Below are 21,231 nucleotides of genomic sequence, written 5' to 3' on the forward strand. Positions count from 1 at the left end.
CTCCTCCCCACCCGGCGCTGGTCCCGGCCTGGCTGTCGCCCCAAGGCCAGGCCTGTTCTCCTCGGTCCCAACTTCAACGTCCTTCCTGAGAGGTGGATCCAAATTCCCGCTCACCCCCTTGCCTCCTCCCTGGCCCTGATCACCCACCTGTGGCCTCGAGGAGGCTGCTGGCGAATGAATGAATGAATGAATGAATGAACGAACGAACTGGGCAAGGAGGTGTATGATCAACCCCTCCCCCCACCCCAACCCCGGGGAGGCACCTCCAGGAACCTCCCTACACCCAGAATCTGGCACTGAATACAAGACAGAAAACCATCAGCAGTGCTTATAATTCTTCTTTAAAAACAAAAACCGCTCACAAAACACAGAACTCCCCATGTCGAACCAGCCAAGCGTGTAACAGGTTAGCGGTTAGCAGGAGAGAGAGGCGTGAAGTCACACACACGTCACTGCGTGACATCGTGGCGGGCGGCTGGCGTGGCGGGGACCCGCAGAGCAGGGCTGTACGCCGCTCCCACAATAAATAAACACTGTGCCGACAGCACCCCTTACACTAGCGAGACATGAGGATGGAACAAAGCACAACAGCTGCACACGTTACGCCAAAATTTGGCTTAAAAAAAAAAAAAAATAACCCACAAAGGTGAACGCTCAGGACACTTGTCAGTAGTGTGGTCAGATGGAGCGGAGTCTCTGCCCCAGAACACAGACACGCCTGCCTTCCAAGGGGCGGGCAGGGGCGGGGTCCTGGGCTGCACGGGACCCCACAGCCCCAAGAATCACAGCCTGGGCCCCCCAGCCTGCCTTCCCACATGCTGAGGAGAGCCACGCTTCAGAGCTACCTCTGCCCTTGCAGTGCATAAAGGGACCCCGTCACTCCTGCAGGGGTGGCACCAGCCCACTTCCCCAAGATGCACATGGTGGGAAGGCCACTGCAGTCTGGACAGGGACACCTGGCTCCCTGCACTCTGCCAGGTCACATCTAGAGCCAGTGGTCTGACCACGATGCGTCCTAAGTGTCGTCCCGACACCCTGGAGGGAAGAGGTCAAAATCTGCTCAGAAGTTGCTGGACCACCGCGGAAAGGCAGTGGGCAGTGCACCCCAGGCACCATCCTGCCCGCCACCTGTGCGAGGGGCTGCGGTGGCTACGACGGCCACGGTCTCCTCCTGAAGGGGCACAATCCCACCAGGCAGGTGGTACAGCAGCTGTGGCCCCCATTTACAGGTGAGAAAACTGAGGCCCCAAGACAGAAAGTCTAAAATCAGGCCTCTGACTTCCTGGGTGACATTCTGCCTTCAGACGTTGAGCTGGGCCCCTAGAGGCGTGGATTACAGCCCCGGGACAATTGAGTTGGTGAGGAGACTTCTGTGGACGTCGGTCCTCACATGTCAGGAGCTACAGGTGGCCAGGGGTCTCCTGACCAGCACGAAGAGGGAGGGGTGGACACGTGGCCACCTCTGTTTTAGCCTCAATGCCCAGCCTGGCCCCCCGCAACAAGCTGCTTGTCAGGTCTCTCTGGGCCCGTCGGACCATGCGGGGCCCCGGAGCCCAGGTGGGTGGCAGCGGATGGACTGGCCACTCGGCGCTCACGTGGCCCCTGGGGAACGGCTACGGCTGAGCAGTGAGGCTCAGTGCCCGAGAGCTAGGCTCACCCTCCCCCTGGTGGGAAGGTCAGGGGGCAGAAGCCAAGGCAGAGCCGCCAGCGCCTCAGAAGGGCCTGGAGGGAGCCGATCTGACCTTGGATGACGCCGCTCCCCAAGCTGACTCTGTGGACGGTGACAGCACAGCAAAGCCAGCCGGTGGCCAGGCCAGAGGAGCTTCTGGGCCTCGGCTGCCTCCCCTGGGGAAAATGCTATGGGAACCACAAAAACAAAAGCCTGCGAGCACAGCCTCTCCGGAGGGGAGGGTGGGCGTGCCATGCTGGTCTCAGCGGGAGCCAGACCGCCTGAGAGTCAGGTGGCCTCCGGAGCAGGTGCAGTCAGAGTGCTGAGGGCTGGACTCCAGCTCCCCGAGCCTGGGACAGGTGACAAGGGAGGGGACAGCAGTGCCTCGGCCAGGAGCGGAGAGCCAGCCCCAGAGAGCTGGCAGGGCTGCTGTCCAGCCCTCGAGGCCCGGGAGAGCTGCCTTGCGGGGAACACAGAGGAGAAGCCCATGAGGGGTCACGGCGTCTGCTTCCAGATTTCAACTGTGAAGCTTTGAAAGGGCTAGAGCTTGGCTCCAAAACCGATGCAGAACAGACCTGAAACAGCGCTGCCCACTTGCCCACCATAGGAGCTGCCGGAATCCTCTGGCCTTTGCTCAGGCTGGCGTCCAGGGAGGGATGTACAGTCAGGAGCCCAAAGCTGTCCTGAGTGACAGGGTCTAGCCCCAAAACTGGCCCCGATCTGCACGTCCTGGTGGGAGGTCCGGGGTCTCCCAGCTGCCCCCGACTTCCGCTCGGATCCCCCTGCCCGTGGCAGGCACCAGGGCACCACTGTTGATCAGCCCAAGGCCCTTCCTTCTACAAGCCTTTCATTGACATGTTCTTTCTTTTTGGGGGTTGGGAAGGGAGCTAGCGCAGGTCTTTAAGGCAACGAGACGTGAGCACGTGGGTTAGTTTCACAAAAGTCACTACATCTACAATAACAGAGAAACGGCAAAGCCGAAGCGCGTGTGTCCAGGCCACCGTCCAGAGGGCGAGGCCGAGCCCGGAACTCTGCCAGGGGGTTCTCAGAACCCCTCCATTCTCGGAGACGTGCCAGACTCTGGCGACAGGATCTGGTCCCTCTGAGGCACATCGTGCTACGGGTGGCATTAGGGGAGAAAAGACCCCCTCACGTTTCTTTAAAAAATAATCATCTTGGTGGCGTCGACGCGACCCAAGATTAAGTTAAAACAAAAATAATAAAGGGACTTCCCTGGCGGTCCAGTGGTTAAGACTCGGTGCTCCCAATGGAGGGGGCACAGGTTCGATCCCTGCTCGGGGAACTAAGATCCGACATGGCGCACAGTGCGGCCAAAAAAAATAAAATAAAGTTAAAAAAAAGTACAAATACACAAAGGTGAGAAGGGAGAAGGCCCGATTCGGCAGGAAGCCCGCAGCCTCCTCGGTCCAACGTTCCCGCCTCCATGCTTGAGAGGTATCCACAGACATCCGTCTTCTGGGACTGAATTCGTACCAGGGTTCACAGTGGCCCGGCCGCCACCCCGGGGGAGGGACAGTGGGGGCCCCCAGCTGAGCTGCCTGGATGATGGGACCGGAGTCGCTTTCTAAGGGGTGGGTGGTTTAAAACAATCTCTGCGTTTCCTTTCCGGCAGCTTCTCAGATCTTGTCGCTTACGTCTCCTGGGGAACCACATGCATGAGCTTCTGGCAAAGGACCGTCGTGGAAACTGCCAGGAGAAGAGCGGAGTTACTCGGGGGTCCTGTGGTCCCGTGCCTGGGGGGTCAGGGCAGCGAGGGACGTGGGCTCACCCCGCCCCGTCGTGATGCGTCCCAAGGTTGTAAGAGAAGCCAGAAAGCCAGAAATTTATGTGGAACCTCCCAATTTGTGTGTGTGCCCGTGCGCACACCGCACCTGCAGGCCTCCTGAGAGTTACGTTACTCAGGGAGGTGACGCCAAGGATCACAGCAACAGGCGGGTGCTGGCTCCACCCCTCATCCCGGTTCAGACCCCAGGACCATGGAGAGACGTTAACTAGATGGTGGCCCCGCTGCTGGAGGGCTGTGACACCACACCTGGGCCACCGCCTGGCAGACTTCCAGGACCGGCAGCCAGCATGCCCACCGCGGTCCTCAGAGGGGCTGGAGCAGGCGGGTGTGCTGGCGCCCAGGTGAGCCCATCACCCACAGAGCCTTCGCGGGCATCACTAGGGGGCGATTTCAGAATGGAGGGGCCCTGCTCTAGGCCCTTGGTGTGTTCTGACAGCTCTTTAACGGGGACTACAGTCCGGGCTGGAGGCAAAGTTCCAGCAAAATGACGGACAGCGTCCTGGGCCCCGGGCAGGTGCCCATCAGAATTCTGGGACGGCTACCCTGGGGATTTTGAAGCCCATGCAGGAGCCTGTCACACTAACAGCGGTCTCAGCACAGGGTGCTGAACCAGGCTTGTAAATGAGCCCTGTGGCCACAGCGCAGATCCTGTTTTCTCTCCTCAGCCGGCTGGGTTTAAGCTGGCGGCAGACGGGGATTTCGTTACTTGGCAAGAGCAGCCTGGTTTTCTGGAATCCCTTGTTCTGAGATTAGCTGGTGTGCAGCTGAGCGCCTTACCCTGAAATATGCAGGCTAGGTCACCACCAGACACACCCAGCTCGGTCTGCTCGGCCAGGGCCTCACACGTCCCGACCCCGACCCCCGCCTGCCGCGTCGCTCCGGGCCAGTGCGGTAAGGTCAGGGCAGCACGGCCAGGTGGGCGGGGCAGACCCCAGGTGGGTGGGGCAGACCCCAGGTGGGCGGGGCAGACCCCAGGTGGGCGGGGCAGACCCCAGGGCGGGTGGAGGAGGTCTGGCCGGGGCGAGGTACTCACAGATGCCCTGGAGCAGCCACTTGGGCTTGTTTCTCCACCAGACCCCGAGGAAGTAGACAGGCAGGCCACTGAGGATGATGGTGAAGCCGATGCCGCACTCCACGGGGGTCTTCCAAAAGGAGACGGCGATCAGGAACAGGCAGGCCAGGATGAACAGCACCGGGAGGGCCAGGTGAACCTGGGGAGGGGACGCAGCTGACACCGGGCGCTGGACGTCTCCTCCTGTCCTACACCTGTCGTGTCCTGGCCACCCCTGGGAGCACGGCGTCCTCCCTGTGCCCCCGCCAGAGCCGGCCTCGCCCTTGGGTCCACCCAGCCCCTCCCATGGACCCCCCCCGGACAGACCTGCGCCCAGCTGATCCTCCCGGATCCAAAAGGGCCCGACCCCCCCGGGCTGCCACACTTGCCGTGCAGCGTCTCTAGGGTTTACTAGGCCCCGAGGTTCCCCTGAGTCGTGCTGGCCTCTTGAGAACCGGGACCCCACCTTGTTCTCCGTTCACCCACCTCAGCAGCCGGCGCTGGGCGGTAATTACCCAAAGCCCAGCTGGTGCTGGCGGGTGAGCTGGACCAACCAGGCTTCCCACATCACAGGGCGGGACCCTGGCCCCGCCCCTCACCACGGTCTCCCGGGGTTGGGGCAACGCCTCTGGGAAGGCCGCGGCCACCCGCTAATAGGCAAGGGGCGCCCACCCCCTCAGAGCCCTTGCGGATGGACTGGAGCGCAGGCCGCGGGGCTGCCTGGCAGACAGCCCCGCCCACACAGGGCCCGGAAGAGGCGCCACAGAGGCACCCACAGCGCAGCCAAGGCCCCAGGGACACCGGTCCCGTCTGCATCCACCGTGCCTCCTGCCAGGCGGTCTGCCCACACCCGGGACCCGCCCTCTGCCTACACCTTGGCAAGAGACCCCGGGCTGAGCGAGGGTCCGTCCTGGCTGGCACTGCAGGACTGCTCGGTGGGCGAGGTGGGCAAGGGGCCCGTGGACAGGTGCCAGCTGCTGGCCACACGCCACCAGGACTGGAGGAGGGGCAGGAGCTGCCGGTCGCCAGCCGCCACGCCACGGGCTCTGCCCTCTCACTCCGACACGACTGCCGGGGGCACAGCTGACGTGCTCCCCAGGCCTCCCCAGCAGGGCTGTGACCCCCTTTTTGGAGAAACGAGGTCGCCCTCGGGCAGCTGCGCCCAGTACTGTTTATGAGGACACAGAGAGCCGACCTCAGGCCGGGGGCACGGTGGGCAGCCTGGTCCCGAAAAGCCTCCAATCACTCAGGGGAAAGTCAGGACACACGCCCCTCCCCAGACAAGGTGGGGCCCCTCCCCTCCGCCCACGTGCAGTCTGCTCCTGGCCACCCCGGCCGCCCCGTGCTGCAAGCTTCTTACTTCTGCTCCTCTCCTTTCGCTAGAAGATAAGCTCTAGGAGGATTAGGGGCTGGGGGGGGGGGTGTCTATCGTGTCCTTTGATGAACCCCAGCACCTAGAATCAAACAGTCATCAACAGAACTCAAGGCCCCCGTCTAGATCAGAAGCTGTTCACGCACTGATCTGCTTGGTTCTCCCCAGGGCCCTTGGAGAAGGGTGCCCTGAGCCCCGGTGTGCAGAGGGGACGGAGGCCCACCCAGGGACGCTGGCTGCCCGGGCACGCGTGGGGACCGCGCGGACCCTCACCTTGATGGGCCGCTCCAGATCTGGCTTCTGGTAGCGGAGCCAGATCATCCCAATGATGGCCAGGGCCACACAGAGCCAGTTGAAGAAGCTGAAGAAGTTGATGACGGAGAATATGTCTTTGGAGAAGGCGTACAGCAGGGTCATGAGGCACTGCAAGCACAGGGACGGGCCGTGAGCCACTGCCGGTGCCGGGACACATCCGGCGGGCAGGTTGCCCGCACGCGCCCACTCCCGTCTTAAAGGAACACGTGGTCTGTGGGACACGCAGACCCTCACGGCAAAGGAAAGCGCTGACGGATTTCAAGGAGGGGTCAGAGGCCACACGCTACCCTGGGGGGGGAGGTTTGGCTTCACATGCCTCCAGGTTGTTTTTGCTTGTTTCTCTCTCTTTTTTTTTTATAACCACCACGTATTAATTTTGGAACGAGAAACAAAAAATTATCCAGCGCCCTTTAGAGTTCAGGGGAGCGTGTGGCGAAGAGCAGGATGTGGAGAAACACTTTGCGATATAGCCCGTCTGCATCTCCCCGCCGGCCTCCGGTCCGCAGCCTGGTGACACTAGGCAGAGCCGGGACGGTGTGGCCGCTCCCCGGACTCCCTCTGCAGAGCCCCCGACAATCCCCGAGGGACATGGATCCCCGAGGGACACGCCCACCCTCCACCTCGCCCTGCCAGTGACCCCCGCCCCACGGAGGGCGGGGACTCACCGTGAACACGAGCGAGGGCACGGGCGTCAGCAGCCGCGGGTGGATCATGGAGAGGATGGAGGGCAGGTGGCCCTCCCTGGCCCCCACGAAGAACAGCCTGCGGACAGAGGGGAAGGCGGTCGGCCTCGGCCGAGGGACCCAGGCAGGTGGGGCGCGGAGGGGGCCTCTGCTGAGGGCTGGGCTCCCTGCCGTGGGCCTCGGTGTCCCTCACGGACCCAGCTGGCAAGGGGCCCTGTCACCTCCAGCCCCCCGCAGGGTTGACATGAACCCACGAGAGAGCCTGGACGGACACAGCAGTTGTGTCACCTCTGGGCAGGAACGTGGGTTATTTCTGTGTCACTTGAATGTTTTGACAGCTATGTTATTACTCAAAGTAACAAAAAATAGAACTCTCCGAGCGCACGTGAGAAAGCCACGTGTAGCGGCTCCCCACGCGGCAGCCCTGCCCGCCCCACCGCTCTGCCGCCAGCGCCTGAGGGACCGAGGGCGGCCCTGGCCGGGCTCACCTGGAAGACGTGAAGAGGGACCCGTTGACGGAGCCAAAGCAGGACAGGCCCACGAAGACGGGGATGATCCAGGACATGACGCCCAGGTGGTAGTTCCCAAAGTCCTAGACGGACGGCTGAGCGTGAGCCCTGCCCCGTGACGCCCCGACTGCCCCACCTGGCCGTCCGCGTGGCCCCTCCGCATGCTCCTCACCGCCCCCCACCCCCGGGCTGGCCCCCACACAGTCCCCTCCCCGAGGGCTCAGTATTTATTCGGAAGGCGGGGCAGGCCTCTGAGGTGGGGCTGGAGGTCCGTAATGGACTCAGCCCCTCGGCTCTAAGAGCGACCGTCACTGGGACCACCACAGACGTGCGAACTTAAAACTGTCCAGGGTGGCCTGGGCACCAGCGCTGCTAAAGCCCCCCGTGGTCCCCACATACAGCCAGCACCCTGCACCCGCTGGCAGGCTCGGTAAAGCACGAGCTCAACCCCTCTGAGTAGGAGCGCCGTGTGCAGACGAGGGGCCCGGCCCGCTCCTCATCGTGGGCTTGGAGGGCCGCGGCCGGCTCTGAGCGGCAGGTGGCGTCTTACCACAGCCACGGCCTCCGACGTGAGCATCTGCTCAGGGGACAGCGTGGTGAAGTAGGCCAGGTTCGTCAGCACGTACACCAGGGTGACGATGGGGAGGGAGATGATGATGGCCAGGGGCAGGTTTCTGCAAGGACCGGGCGGGCACATCACCAAAATGAAGCCCAGGACGGGGCCGGGCCCGTCCCTCGCTGTGGGGGAAGCGGCACGTGACCAGCAAGTGGCTGGAAGGTGGCGCTTGGGGCAGGGCAGCTGTGCAAACCTGGGCCAGCGACTCAACCCTGCTGGCCTGCACGCCCCCATCTGTGAAATGGGTTTCCTGCCCATTCTGAGGACGAATCTTCTTCCAGATCACACGGCCCCCATGATCCTGACCCCAGGGGCCCTCCTGGAAGGCCGTGCACTGCTTTTGTCAGGGGCTGGGCTGAGCCCAAGGATGGGCTCTTGGACAGAACCAGGCTTCTTCCTTCTCTCATGTGAAAATGATAAAAACACGCGTCTCTGTTCACATACATACCTGTAGGGATTAATCATCTCCTCTGTGACAAAATTCAAGTAATTCCTAGAATTGAGAGAGCAAACTTTTATTATACGTTCCTCCCGCAGTCATCGGAAAGAAAGAATGCAGGTTCCATGGGGAGTCCGTCCTGGTTGCCCTGGGCCAGTGGAGAGGGGACGCCCACACCCCCAGGTCCCTCCTGGTGAGCAGCTGGGGCCATGGGGGCGCCTCCTGAGATGGCGATGGTCCTGCCCCTCCCCAGCGCCGTCCCCCCTGGGAAGCAGCACCGGTCCTGAGGTGTCAGCAGAGGTTTATCTCGGGGCCCCGTTCTCGGGGGCAGGACACGAGCCGAGAACAGCACTGCTATGAGGGCCCCTCTGTGCTTCCTCGGGAAGCACGGGGTTTCCTGCCCCTGCCCCGTAGAATCACCCGTGGATGGCCGAGAGGTATGGATTTCTGGACACTTTGGGGCCCAGCACGTGTGCCCCAGGGCCCAGATGTTCTAGAACCTACCATCCCCCGTAGGCAAAGAGGCCGCTGTACAGCGCCAGCACAATGTTCCCCACGTCCACTTTGGTGCCTTCAAACGAGGACTTGGGGTCCAGATTGGACACGTTACCTGGCAGGGGCCAAACAGACAGATAGGGATTCTGGGTTAGGGATCGCGGCACGGAGGCCAAGCCGCAAGTTCCGAAATGTTCCTGGATCAAAATACAGTAATAGACAAAAATGCAACAGATTAAATGCACCTGTGAGCCACCAGACTCCCAGGGGCCGCGGCAGGCAGGTAGGGTGAACTCGGTTCTGCTAGGTCTGTGGCCCCTGGCCCCGCCCACTCAAGAGGGGGAGGGCAGCTCTGCAGACCCCCGGCCGGGTGGACACCCAGCGCCCACCTGTGCCTGAGGGACAAGATGCCTGGGACGGGCGGGCACCGGGGCGGGTCTGCCTTGCCTGGGCTGCAGCGCACTGGGCGCCTCAGAGGACGCTCCCTGCAGCCCCCGAGATGCGGTCCAGTCAGGGCACCTGGGTTGCGTCTCCACTCTCCCCCTTAGCGCTGGGAGCCCAGAGCTGCGAAGTGTAAGCCAGACTTCTCGTCTGGGCACACGAGCTCCCGAAGACGACCTGGACCCGCCCCAGGACACGGCTGCACCCGAGGGGCTGCAGCTGGTGAGGGACGGTGGGCTCAGCTCTGTTCCCTAACCCAGATGGACGTACTGGGCTCTTGGACACAAGGGGGTCAGCTTCTCTGCTGACCGTTTCCACCCTGAATGGCCGCAAGCGTCCTGGGCTTGTGGCCATATCGCTCCAACCTCTGCCCCTGCCTTCACTGGCACCTCTGCTGCGGCTCCTCTTGTGTGTCCCAAAAGGACACCTGTCATTGGACTTAGGGCCCCCCAACCCAGGATGATCTCAGCTCCATTCTTTCCTTAATTACACCTATAGAGACCCTTTTCCTAAATAAGGCCACATCCACCGATTCCATTGGACATGTTTTGGGGGCCACCACTCAACCCAGTATGGTAGGCATGAAACATGGGGGCCTTAGAAGGGTCCCTGGCTACTAGGACAGTGTCTGGCCCTTTCTGAGGCTGTTACACCATCTGTGAAATGGCCCCATAACACCCAGGCCCAGAAAGACTCGCTCCATAAGGAAGGACCAGCCTGACAGCCAGGTGTCGACAGGCACGGGCAGGGGGTCGGCCAGACTCCACAGGGTTTTAGTTCCTGGCTCCCCAGCTCTGGGTGCGGCCGTGACACGGGCCCCATGGCTCCGGATGTGAGGGTCTGTGCCCCGTCCTGCTGAGAAGCACGTGGTCCAGGACCCGAGGGACCAGGCTGAGATGTGACCCCGGGGCTGCTACATGGGTCACTGCCGCCCATGGCTGGAGGATCTGCAGGTCCCTTGGGGGATGGGGGGATGGAGGACGCCACGCCTTCCACAAGGGCGATGGCCTTGGTCACCCCAGGAACACAACAGGGTGATGGTATGAGGAGGGCGAAAAGCGGACCCACGGCAGGGAGGCTCCCATACAACCCCGTCGTTCTACCCAGTCAAAGCCTGCACTTCAAGGCAGCACCGATTTCCTCTGGCAAACACCGCGGGGGGAGGGGAGGGACCCCAGGCTCCTTTCTGGGTCCCGGCGCTCTGGGTGCCTGCACTCGGCCCTGCAGCTGTGCTCAGGCCTGAGCTGGGAGAAGGACTTGGGACGCAGGAGGTCCCTTCCGCTCCCCAGATGAGGCCACGGTCTCGTGATGAGAAAAGGCTCCAGGGAGGCTGGCACCGCACCCAGCCTGCCACCCACACGTGGATCTGTGTTGGAGGCCCGGGTCCTGAGACCGCCTGGTCACAGGGTGGTCAGCAGGCTGGTGGGCGGGGGCAGTGCAGAGAGCCGGCTCAGGACAGGGCACCTCAGCACAGCACCCAGAGCCTGGCTGCTCCCCATGGAATGTTCTGGAATGTGCCTTCCTTTACGTCTGTGAGGAGGGGGAGGGGCATCTGTCCCACAAGTCGGGGAAGCTGAGGCTCAGGCCACCTGCCCACGGGCCCGGGTCGGGCATCCTGAGCGCCCCGCCGCTCGCGGACGCTGCGGCTGCTCCCGAGGGTCTGGGGGAGCCCCCCAGACTGCCCCCGCTACCCCAGGTCTCCAGAAGACCCCGCACCCCTACAGGGTGTTGCTGCTGCCAGTCAGGGTCTTAAAACTACTTCTGTAACACTAAAGGCCTTTCACAGCAAGGGCTCCTTACAAGTAATGCACTTGTGATTTTCTCCTCAATCTGCACCATTTCCCCATCAGGACATACTTCGATCTCCTGCTTATGCTTCAAGGGGAACTGCTTTTCGCATACGCTGGAAGATAGATCTTGGTGCAGCCATTAAAACTGGCTCCCAGGACTTCCCTGGTGGTTCAGTGGTTAAGAATCCGCCTGCCAATGCAGGGGACACGGGTTCGAGCCCTGGTCCGGGAAGATCCCACATGCCGCGGAGCAACTAAGCCCGTGCGCCGCAACTACTGAGCCTGAGCTCTAGAGGCCGGGAGCCACAACTACTGAAGCCCGCGCGCCTAGAGCCCGTGCTCCGCAACAAGAGGAGCCACCGCAATGAGAAGCCCGCGCACCGCAATGAAGAGTAGCCCCCGCTCGCCACAGCTAAAAGAAAGCCCGCACACAGCAATGAAAACCCAACGCAGCCAAAGATAAATAAATAAATTTATTAAAAAAAACCTGGCTCCCACCTCAAGCACGATCCTGAATTAGTGACACTGTACACACGTGGGTGCATGTGCATGCACCATGGATACACGCACGTGCACGTGTGGGCTAGAGACACGGCTATGCAGGAGTACGGCCTATGCTCTTGCTGAGAATAAAATTCAAGGCTTGAAATACAGGCTGGGGTTACAGAACCACCGTTTTCAGCCCTGAGGCCTGGGAAGCCTCTATGTTTTCATCAAGGGGCTCTGGGCTAACAGCTCGGAGTCCTGATGTAAAGGCGTCATCGCCCTGAGACAGTGGATGGAATTCCTGCTGCAGAACGGTTACTTCCTGGATTTACAGAGTGACTTTGCAGCCTCTGAAACCCCAAGAAAATACTAGCTGCTCTGGCCCCAATGCAGACTGAAGACTCTCATGGGCTCCACTGGGGGCCTCGGTAGGACAGGTGTGGCCGGGCCACCCTGCTGGGAGCTCTCTTGGCTATCCGGGGCCTCATTCCCTGTCTACAAAGCGCCCGAATCCCCTGGAGGAGAGTGGGCACCCAGGTGCACAGAGGCCAGCACAGCCCCTGCTCCCCTCCTGGCACGGTGGGGGGAGGCTGAGGGGGGCTCCGCCAGGAACTTGGCTGCTCTGGGCCCTGATCCGCCGCTGCGAGTCCCTCTGTGCAGCCCCTCCCTGTCCCCTCCCTCCTGCCCACAGCCAGCCGCCCGCATTGGGTGCACACGTGGGCCCCCTCGGCAGAACTCCTGGGTCTGTCCAGCCTCCGTCTGAGCTGGAGGGCCACCTGGACCAGACCCGCAGCCTGGCCGGGCACCCGACCAAACGCTGGCCGAGCTCTGCCCTCCTCTCCACGGGCGCCGGGCCTGCTGGCTCTGCGCGGCACTTGGCCCCGGGACCCCCAGGACAGGCACGGCTCAGGGGAGCCCGCCTGGGGACAGCGGCTCCGCCTGCCCGCGCCACCCGGGCATCCTGTTGGGGCTGGAGCCCTCCCAGCAGGTGGGCCCGCAGAGGTCTGGAGAGCTGGGGGGGCGTGCGCGGCACCCGCCTGGCAGTCTCCAGAGCAGCAAGAAGCAAGGGAGGCAGCCACACCCTCATGGAATGATGTGTGTCCGCAGCCGCTCAGTGCCTGGCGGCCACTGCAGGGGACACACAAGGAAACCCCCCTGGGAGGGCAGATCAGGCCAGATCCCAGACCCCGCGTGGTGGTCTCGGCCACCCACCGGCCCCAGCAACCAGGGGACATGCGGTGATGGGAGACACTTGGGATTGTCACGGCTGGGGGCGTCACCCAGTGGGTGGAGTCTGGGTGATGTGAACACCCGGCAACACACGAGGCGGCCACCACAACCGACGGCGCCGGCGGGATCCCGCTATAGACGGTGCTGGCAGGTGCCTGGCTCGTGTGCTTGGCCGTCCCCCCCACGGACCCCAAACCGGGACGCCATCTTTGTTAAAAGCACAGAGCTCCAGGTGCCGGCCAGACATGGGATGGATGACCTCATTAACACCCCGCCCCCGCCCATGACCGCCGAGCTCCCCACTCCGGCTCTGTCCTCATGGGGCCCCCAGGCCCACAGAAGGCAGGCAGGCAGGAAAGTCATCACGATGGACAGATGGGGGAGTGCAGGCCCTCCCGCAGGGGCCGGGGGTGTGGGAACCCCAGGACCCACAGTTTAACAGAGTCCCCTGGGCCACCCCGTCTCTGGGGCTTCTCGGCAGGCCCCAAAGCCGCCTCTAACTTGCTGCTCACCCAGAAGGTGGTGCCACCTGGGGTGGGTCCCGCCCCTGGGCTCACCCGCGGTGCAGGCAGGCCCCGAGGCCGCTTCATAGGGTCTGCCCGTCTCAGAGGGCCACGGGAAGGTGAAAGCTAGAGCAGAGCCACATCCTGGGCCCTCTGGCAGCCTCGGGAACCAGGGTGACCGGGGTGGGAGTGTTCACAAGGCCCCAGGGAGCCGATTTCAGGGAAAGCAGCCCAGACCCCTGCGTCATGCAGACAGAGCCATGGCAACCCTCGACCCGGGGGCGCAGGGCACCCCACTCTCAGAGGAGCTGTGCACGTGGGGACAGGACCAGGAGTCCCGGGGGATGTGCCAGCCTCTCTGAATCAGAGGACAAGGGCTCCTCATGGTGTCTGCGTCCCCCCCAAGATCCCGCTGGGCTTATGTCACACTCACCAGGGCTTGGCCTGGGCCCGGGCATGGGAACCCGCAGTCTGTCAATGCCCAGTCTGGAGATGGCAGCTGGGGGCAAGCTGGAAAAATCCCAGAGCCTCAGGGTGACCAGGCCACGCCCTGCCCAGTGCTTTCCCTCCTGCCACTGCCCACGGGCACTCCTCCCAGGATGGTGACGACGACTGTGAGAAAGTCATTTCCCAAACCAGGGTGGGGGGTTGTCCACTGTGCAGGAACCTTCCACCCGGTCCCTCCTTAACCCTCTGGGGTTCCACATAATGGTCGTGTATGTGATGGAGCACACTGAACAGGGTCCCCCCAATGTTCATGTCCCCCTGGAACCTCAGAAGGTGACCTGCTCTGGAAAAGGATCTTTGCAGATGTAATCAAGGCAAGGATCTCAAGGCTGAGACCGTGGACTAGGGTGGGCCCTAATTCCCCAAGGGCGTCCTTATAAGACACAGAGACACGGGGGCCACATGAGGACAGAGGCAGAGTGATGCAGCCACGAGCCCGGGAACCACTGGAGCTGGAAGAGGCAGGGAGGCTGCTCCCTCCAGGTTTCAGAGGGAGCTCGGCCCTGATTCTGGACTGCCAGCCCCAAGACTGTGAGGGGGTAGCTGCTGTTGTTCTAAGCCCCTGGCCTGTGTCCTGCGCTGCGGCTGCCCCAGGACACTCCCTGTCTCCACTGTGCCTTCACAGTGATGAAGTCATGATCAGGACATGCAACAGCCGTGGCCTTGGATCCCGCCTCACCATCACGGGCCAAGCGAGCAGGTGGCTTGGCCGTGGGACTAAGCCCCATCTGAGATCAGCTCTGTATGACCCCTGCCCTTAGCGGGTCTCCTGCTCCACCCAGAGACCGGGCACCCTTGGGAGGCTGCATCCCACAGCTGGCTTGCCGCGGGTCCCTCTCTCCCGTCTCCCCACCCCGGGCTGAGCACACGGTGTCTGGTGCCTATTCTCCGCTCTGCCTCGGGGCGGGTGGTGATGGTGCCCATTCACCGTGGCCAGCATCTGTCTCCGGTGTCGCCCGTCTTTTAAACTGGAGGAGCGGCCCCGGGACCTCAAGATCAGCTTCAGGCCTCAAAGGACCCTCTCTGCGCTGCACAGGCGGCAGAGACCCCCGGGCACTAAGTGTGTCCAGCACAGGGCTGTGCAGCTGCCGCCCCCGTCCTGCTGCGGCCCCGCCCGAGCAGCTGACCACCCAGGGCACGGGTGAGCAAGGTCGCCAGGGGGAGAGAGCCAACTTCCAGGCCTTTGATTTCATCCCCGAGGGTGGCACAAGCAAAGCATGTGACTTCCGATCTGTGATGACTCTGGACTCGGAATCTGCACAGAGCCACGCAGGCCGACGGAAAGGTCTCAATTAAGAACAAAGAGCACCCAGAGGAAAGAGCCACCCGCGTCAAAGTCCTCCCCCGGTGGCCGAGGGGTGCCCGTGTCTGCCGCGTGACCTGCTGCTCCGGGCATTCGGTGAGGAGCGGACCGGCCTGCCCTCCCCCTTGGCCTTGGCCCCGGCCCCTGTCTCCTGGGGCACAGGTGACCATGGGGAGAACTGAACCCCAGCCACGTGGCCCCATTACAGCATCCTGCGGTCCTGGCATGACCCTGAGCCCCTCTGAGACGGCCTCCATCACAGGTACCCTAAGTCCTGCACTAGGGGAGGCCGAGCCCGGGAGCCCCCCAAATGTCTCCCCTCCCTGTGAGGACAGCAGCCCTGTTCACAGGCCGCCCGAGCTGCCTGCCCACACCCTGAAGGCAGTTTCAGGCGGCCACCAAGGCCTGCGGCTGCTGCGGCCGCTGCGGCCACGTCACACATGAGGACACCCAGGCTCCAGCAGGCGAAGGGCCCTGCTGAGACCCAGACCCTCCCAGGACCAGGGTCTCCTCCCTGCCCCCCAGCGCTCTGGCCACCTGGCTGGGCTGCCCAGGGCCTCCTCCACCAGCTCCGGACACCACCCTGGGGCGGGACGCAGGGTGGGCCGTCCCTCGAGGGAGCTCTCGTCCCCACACACAGTGCCCATCGTCACAGGCCTGGTGGGGTCTTGATTGGACCCCGACTCTGCCACAAGCCAGGCAGGGTCGGGCCACCACTGCTCTGTGCCCTGGGGACCCACTAACCTAAGAACTAAACACTCACTGTCAAGTGACTCCCAGCCGAGTCCCGGCCCTGGGGGCACGCTGGCCTTCACAGCTCCACCGGGGCCTCCCCACTGCCAGGACCCCCTTCGGCCCAGGTGGACCCCTGCCACCCCTGCCCTAGGTCACTCCATGGCAGTGCCCGGACACAGATGATCAGCACAGGGTCCAGGAACCTCCACGCCCAGGTCTCCTGGACACAGGGGCCCATGTCTCAGCGCCAGGTAATCTCTCAGGAGCTGCCACGGAGGCCAGGGCCCGGGGCCGGGCCTGCAGGTTCCCCCTCCCGTGAGCTCCCCCAGGGGGCACCCTTTATCTGCAGGGTGACGCCAGCTGCTCCAAACGCTCCAGAAGACGCCGGGGGCCCGCCCACCGGAGGACACAGCCGAGCAAGACCACAACGGTCCCATTGTGTGTCCTCCAGGAGGGGCCGGGGCTCAAGGGACGAGCCTTCCCCACTCCCACCCTCCGGTCTTGGAACGGCCTGACCTTGGGCCGTGGGCCTGCTGGGTGTTGTAGGTAAAGGGCCGACAGACAGAAGTAAAAGGACAAAAGCGGGCACGAAGTGCCCTCTGCCCACCGTTGTCAATCAGCCCTGGTCCTTGGGGCTCCCCTCCACACCACGCGCTGGGCCTGCTTCTCTGTGGCCGCCCGTGGCCAAGCCTCCCCCACCCACACTTCGTGGCCACTGGGATCTGAAAGGCCGGCCTGATTTCAGTGCCCCCCTCCTGAGAAGGCTGGGGGGAAATCCAGAGGCCTCGCGTGGTGCCAGGCCCCGCATGCATGACTCCCCCGGCCTCGGGGCCACCTGAGCCCCTCCCGGGCCCTGCAGAGCCAGCCCCGGTCACACCAACTCTGAGCCTTCATCCAGCCGGCCCTCTGGCCCTCAGAAGGGCCCTCCTGCTCAGGGACGAGCCCTGCCTGCCCACCTGCGAGTCTCCTGCGCACGTGTCTGATGTCCGCACACCAGACACAGCGCGAGCCCTAGACGGCAGGGCCGAGTCCTCAACTGGGTCTCAGCACAGAGCCACACCCGGGGCCTCAGAAAGCTCTGGTGAAGGAGGACAGGAAGCTGGGCAGGCCTGCGCACGAGTCTCACTGGCGACGAGGACGAGGCCACAGAGGCCTGGAACCTGGACCTGCCGGGCCCCACGCCCCAGCCCCTTCTGCAGCCCCCAGGCCCCTCTGGGCGCCAGACAGGCCAGGCGGGGCCAGGCACTGGTAAAGGACAGAGACGGCGCGTGGGCCGGTCTGTGAGATGCGGGTCATGTCCCCCAGATGCATCGTGGCTCGTGGCCAATCTGGGCACCATCACGCTGAGCCCCTGCCAGAGGGGTCCCGGCCCTTCTGCCAACATTCAGCATGCGATCCTTGGGGCAGCCGCCCAAGGGGGAAGTCAGGCGACTCTCGTGGGGAAAGGGTTGTTTTCACAAAGTGTCCTCTACAAGGGAGGGCATCCATCTGAGAGGGAAACCAGCGGACAGGAATTTTGCAGACACTGCTGCAGTGCCTCCCAGGTTCAGAAAGGAATGGCTTTGGGGGAGGACGTTTTCGATGGCAATAGAATTATAAACACATTATGTATTCAAGCTGAACAAAGGCTCTTTGCTATCCCTGCTGAAATTTGTTTTTACAAAACTCCGGTCCCCCTACATTCTTCATCAGCCTGTATCTAATCACACCAGCCAAGCAAAACCTTCACCAGCAAGTCCTCTTCAAACGACATTGACGTGCTTCCCAGCTAGACTGTCTGGTGGGCGCAGGATGGATTTTTCCTCCTACCCGCTGGTTTCCACCTATAAGCTCTCCACGGCAGGGGGTCCCTCAGCTCCCTTAGTGCTCCCGTCAGCACTCCTGGTACCCAGAACCCAGCCCGGCCAGCGTCCTCCAGACAAAGTCTTGTCTTTAGGAAGATGCTGGAACCTGAGATCCCAGGAAGCCAGGCGACACAGAGGCTGGTCTCCCCGCTCCCCGACACACGGGGCTACGGGGGTGGAGGTGGTGTTACTCTGTGTCCTTACGGTGACCTCAGCCCCTACGAGACCACAGATCTGTGGCAGCCACGCAGAGGGCTACCGTGGCCTGCCATCCAGCCGTCCTGGAGAAGCCAGTACCTCCGTTCACCAAAAAACACCCCGAGAATGTTCCCGACAGCATCCCTCTCAGTAGCCAGAAACGGGGAGACTCCACCCGCCCACAGCATAAACTTGGCGGCACACTCACGAGAATGCGGCCCAGCAGGAAGACACACTGCCACCAAACGCCGCTGCGTCAGCGCCCATCATGGGAGGGGTCGGCATGGCGGCCAGCCATCCACAGGGCATGGGGACCCTGCTGGGGGCTGGGGGCACGTTCCCGTGTGGAAGATCCGGCGGCACTGGCAACAGCACCTCTCGGCTGTGCTCCTAATGCAGCAGGCACATCGCCAAGCTCTCCCCACGAACCACCGCCCACCCCGGTCACCACCATGCCCACCCCGTGCGGGCAGGACAGCGGCCTCTGCGTGGCGGACCCATTTCTCCCGCTGCTCTGGGACGGACGACCTGCCGGGTGATGTTCAGCCCGCCTAACTCAGCGTCAGTGCTTCTCCTGGGACCGCGTGACGCGCCGACTCCAGCGACACCCGTTAGCTAAGGCGGTGGATCTGGGGCCAGGCGCTCAGAGATGGGGACCCCTCCCCCTCCCCGCACACCCCCCAGGCTCAGCAGGGCCTCCCGGGACAGCCGGGAAACCCCAGGGGCTGCACTCACCCTTCCCGATCTGGATGAAGCCGAGTAGGATGATCAAGGCCAGCGCCAGGAGTTTGGCCGCGGCGAAGGCGTCCTGGACGCGGGTGGCGGCCTTCACGCTGTAACAGTTGACGGTCGTGAGCAGTACTGTGGAGACAGGGGCAGCGAGTGAGTCCCGCGGAAACGCGGGCAGAGGGGCCGGCGGGGAGAACCCCAGCCCCGAAGTCACATGCTGAGAGAGAGCTGTGAGCCCAGGTGCCCCCCAGGCTGCCAAAAAGGCCTTTTTGTCCTAATGAATGAATTTCAACACCCCACCGCCACCTGAGTCCCTCCCGCAGGAGCCCTCGAGGAGGGCGCTGCGCTCAGAGCAGGTTGAACGCACAAGCTGCCATCTCGGTGGGGGGGGTGCTCAGTCACCTTGCTGCTCCCACCTGACACTTTAGCACAAGTGTCAGGCTCTCCCACAGGCACCCTAACTTCTCAAGGTGGGAACCCTCTCTTCAGAGGGTCCTCGTAGGATCCCACAGGGACACAGGGGGCGCAGCGTCAGCCTGACAAGCTCGGCGGGGGGGGGGGGGGGGCGGTCCACAGGGGCTGAAGGAGATGCACAGCCCAGGTTCCCAGTGGTGAGAAGAGCAAACAAGCACCAGCTCTGCGGCTGGTGTCACAGCAGATACTAAAGACCCAAACTCCACACCAGTCACCACTAAGGGGGGGGGGGACACGGGGGGGCAGCTAAGCCAGGCTCCCCAAATGCGCCGACATACGCAGGCCCCGCCTGGGACCCCAGGGAGACCCCTCCACGTCCTGAGCAGAGGTAGAGGCAGCGCTTAGTGTTCAGGGACCTCGCGAGCAGCCACTCTGCAAACTCACCACAAAACAAAATTAGATTAAAACAAAAGGCAACTAACCAACACTCCACACCCGTGCCTTCCTACTCTGAGTCCTACCTCTCCGCCGAGTCCCACGTGGAAACACGCACGCCGTGAGGCCAGCGCTCCGGTGCCCACGCCACTGCTGACGCCAGCTACCCAGGGAGATGGCCGGGGCACAAGTGGGGCCTTTTATTCTCGGCAGGCTGGCGGTCAAACATTAACCAGCACAGCCTGCACCCAAGGGAAGGGCGTCTGTCCACCATGCCCCGCACACACTGGCTTTTCCCAAGGGCTGCGGTGGGTGAGAAAGTCTGCACCCCGCTTCTGCTCCAGACAGAACCAACCCCGGGCTGGCAGATGCCACGTGGCTTCTTCCCAGCTGAATCAATTACATGTACTTTTACAATGTGAGAGAAAGGCTGCAAAGAAATAAATCCAGGCTAATTAACTACATGAGACCTGACAGTTCAGGTGTAAGAAAAACAGGAAATGGCCCCCTGAGCTGTGGATAGGACAGCTGGCCCACACTGCACCCCGCCCACGCTTATCTCTTCCGGAAATTAACTGATACCCAAATACCACCCTCCCCTGTCACTTTCTCTTTGTTGCTCTAAGCCTGGCTGATGCAGCAGCTGACCAAGACTGTTTGCTATGCCCTCAGAAAGTTCAGGTTGAAAACTGTTTCAAAACCCGTTGCTTTTGGCTGCTACTCCTAAACTGAAACCCTCAGATGTTCCCAGACCAGACATGAAGGCAAAGAGCTGTCACAAATGGACCTGGACCTGGAGTGGCCCTTACTCGTGGGGACCCTGGCCGAGTCCGCGCCTGTCAGAGGCTCGTGGTAAAATGAGCTGCCTCAGGGTGGTGGGGCTTACACGAGGCCGTGAGAACGTGGGGACAAAGTATCCATGTCACAGCACTGAAGCCATCTCCAGCAGCAGAAGCTGAGCCCGGGCTCAGGTGAGGGGGCCGACGTGTGCAAGGGACAAACAGCACCAGTAACCTTCACCGTGTGGCCCTGGGGTGGACACACTCTCAGTCCAGGCCCTCGGGACCAACGCGGAGACAGCTGTCCCGTATTAAGTGCATCAGCACTGCCATTCCCAGCACAGAAGAGGAAACAGAGGCTCAGAGAGGACCCCTGTACACGGTGCTAGGGGCAGACCCAGATCTCCGAGGCCCGTCTGATCTCCCACCGCCAGGGCGGGGGCGGGGGCATCCAGGCTGCTGCGACCTGCCACGTGGCTGGGACCCAGGGTGAGGGGGCCTTGGAGGGCAACCCAGGTTTTTTCCCACCACCGGCCCCAGGGAGCCTGTGCACAGTAAGGCGGGGAGGGGGCTTTTCTGGGACAGTCGCACATTATGGGGAATGTGACAGCCCTGAGGCCTTCCTTTCCGGATGCGCCAAGAGGCTGACAGATTGCATCACACCCCTCCATTCATACCGGGCAGGAAGTGGGGAGAGCCGTGGCCAAGCCACACACGGGGAGGTGGCTCTTCCCGCCGCCAGCCCCGCCCAGCTGCCTTCACTGCCACCGCTGCACGACTCACCTGGTTTGACTCACCCCATTTGGGGTCTGCACTCCCAGGGGAGCAGGGGCACCTCTCCCCACCTCACAGATAAGGGCTCGGAGGATCCAGTAAGGGGG

At 62.8% G+C, this 21,231-nt stretch overlaps 1 protein-coding gene across 2 annotated transcripts in view; it reads right to left on the bottom strand.

Annotated features, from left to right (window-relative positions):
• Positions 1-323: 323 nt before the first annotated feature.
• SLC7A5 (solute carrier family 7 member 5) overlaps positions 324-21,231 on the bottom strand; it is a 32,838-nt gene continuing 11,930 nt past the window's right edge. Inside the window, exons 2-10 of one of the 2 annotated variants that reach the window (XM_059904558.1) lie at positions 18,729-18,854; positions 8,966-9,071; positions 8,471-8,515; positions 7,957-8,080; positions 7,386-7,489; positions 6,880-6,976; positions 6,173-6,322; positions 4,510-4,687; positions 324-3,376 (exon numbers count right to left, since the gene is read on the bottom strand). In XM_059904558.1, coding sequence (XP_059760541.1) covers positions 3,321-3,376; positions 4,510-4,687; positions 6,173-6,322; positions 6,880-6,976; positions 7,386-7,489; positions 7,957-8,080; positions 8,471-8,515; positions 8,966-9,071; positions 18,729-18,854 — 986 coding nt within the window. In that variant the 3' untranslated portion in view covers positions 324-3,320. The remainder of the gene's footprint in view (positions 3,377-4,509; positions 4,688-6,172; positions 6,323-6,879; positions 6,977-7,385; positions 7,490-7,956; positions 8,081-8,470; positions 8,516-8,965; positions 9,072-18,728; positions 18,855-21,231) is intronic. The other variant, XM_059904559.1, reaches the window with a different exon arrangement.

This window comes from Balaenoptera ricei, chromosome 19, assembly GCF_028023285.1.
Source record: "Balaenoptera ricei isolate mBalRic1 chromosome 19, mBalRic1.hap2, whole genome shotgun sequence".
Lineage (NCBI taxonomy): Eukaryota > Metazoa > Chordata > Mammalia > Artiodactyla > Balaenopteridae > Balaenoptera > Balaenoptera ricei.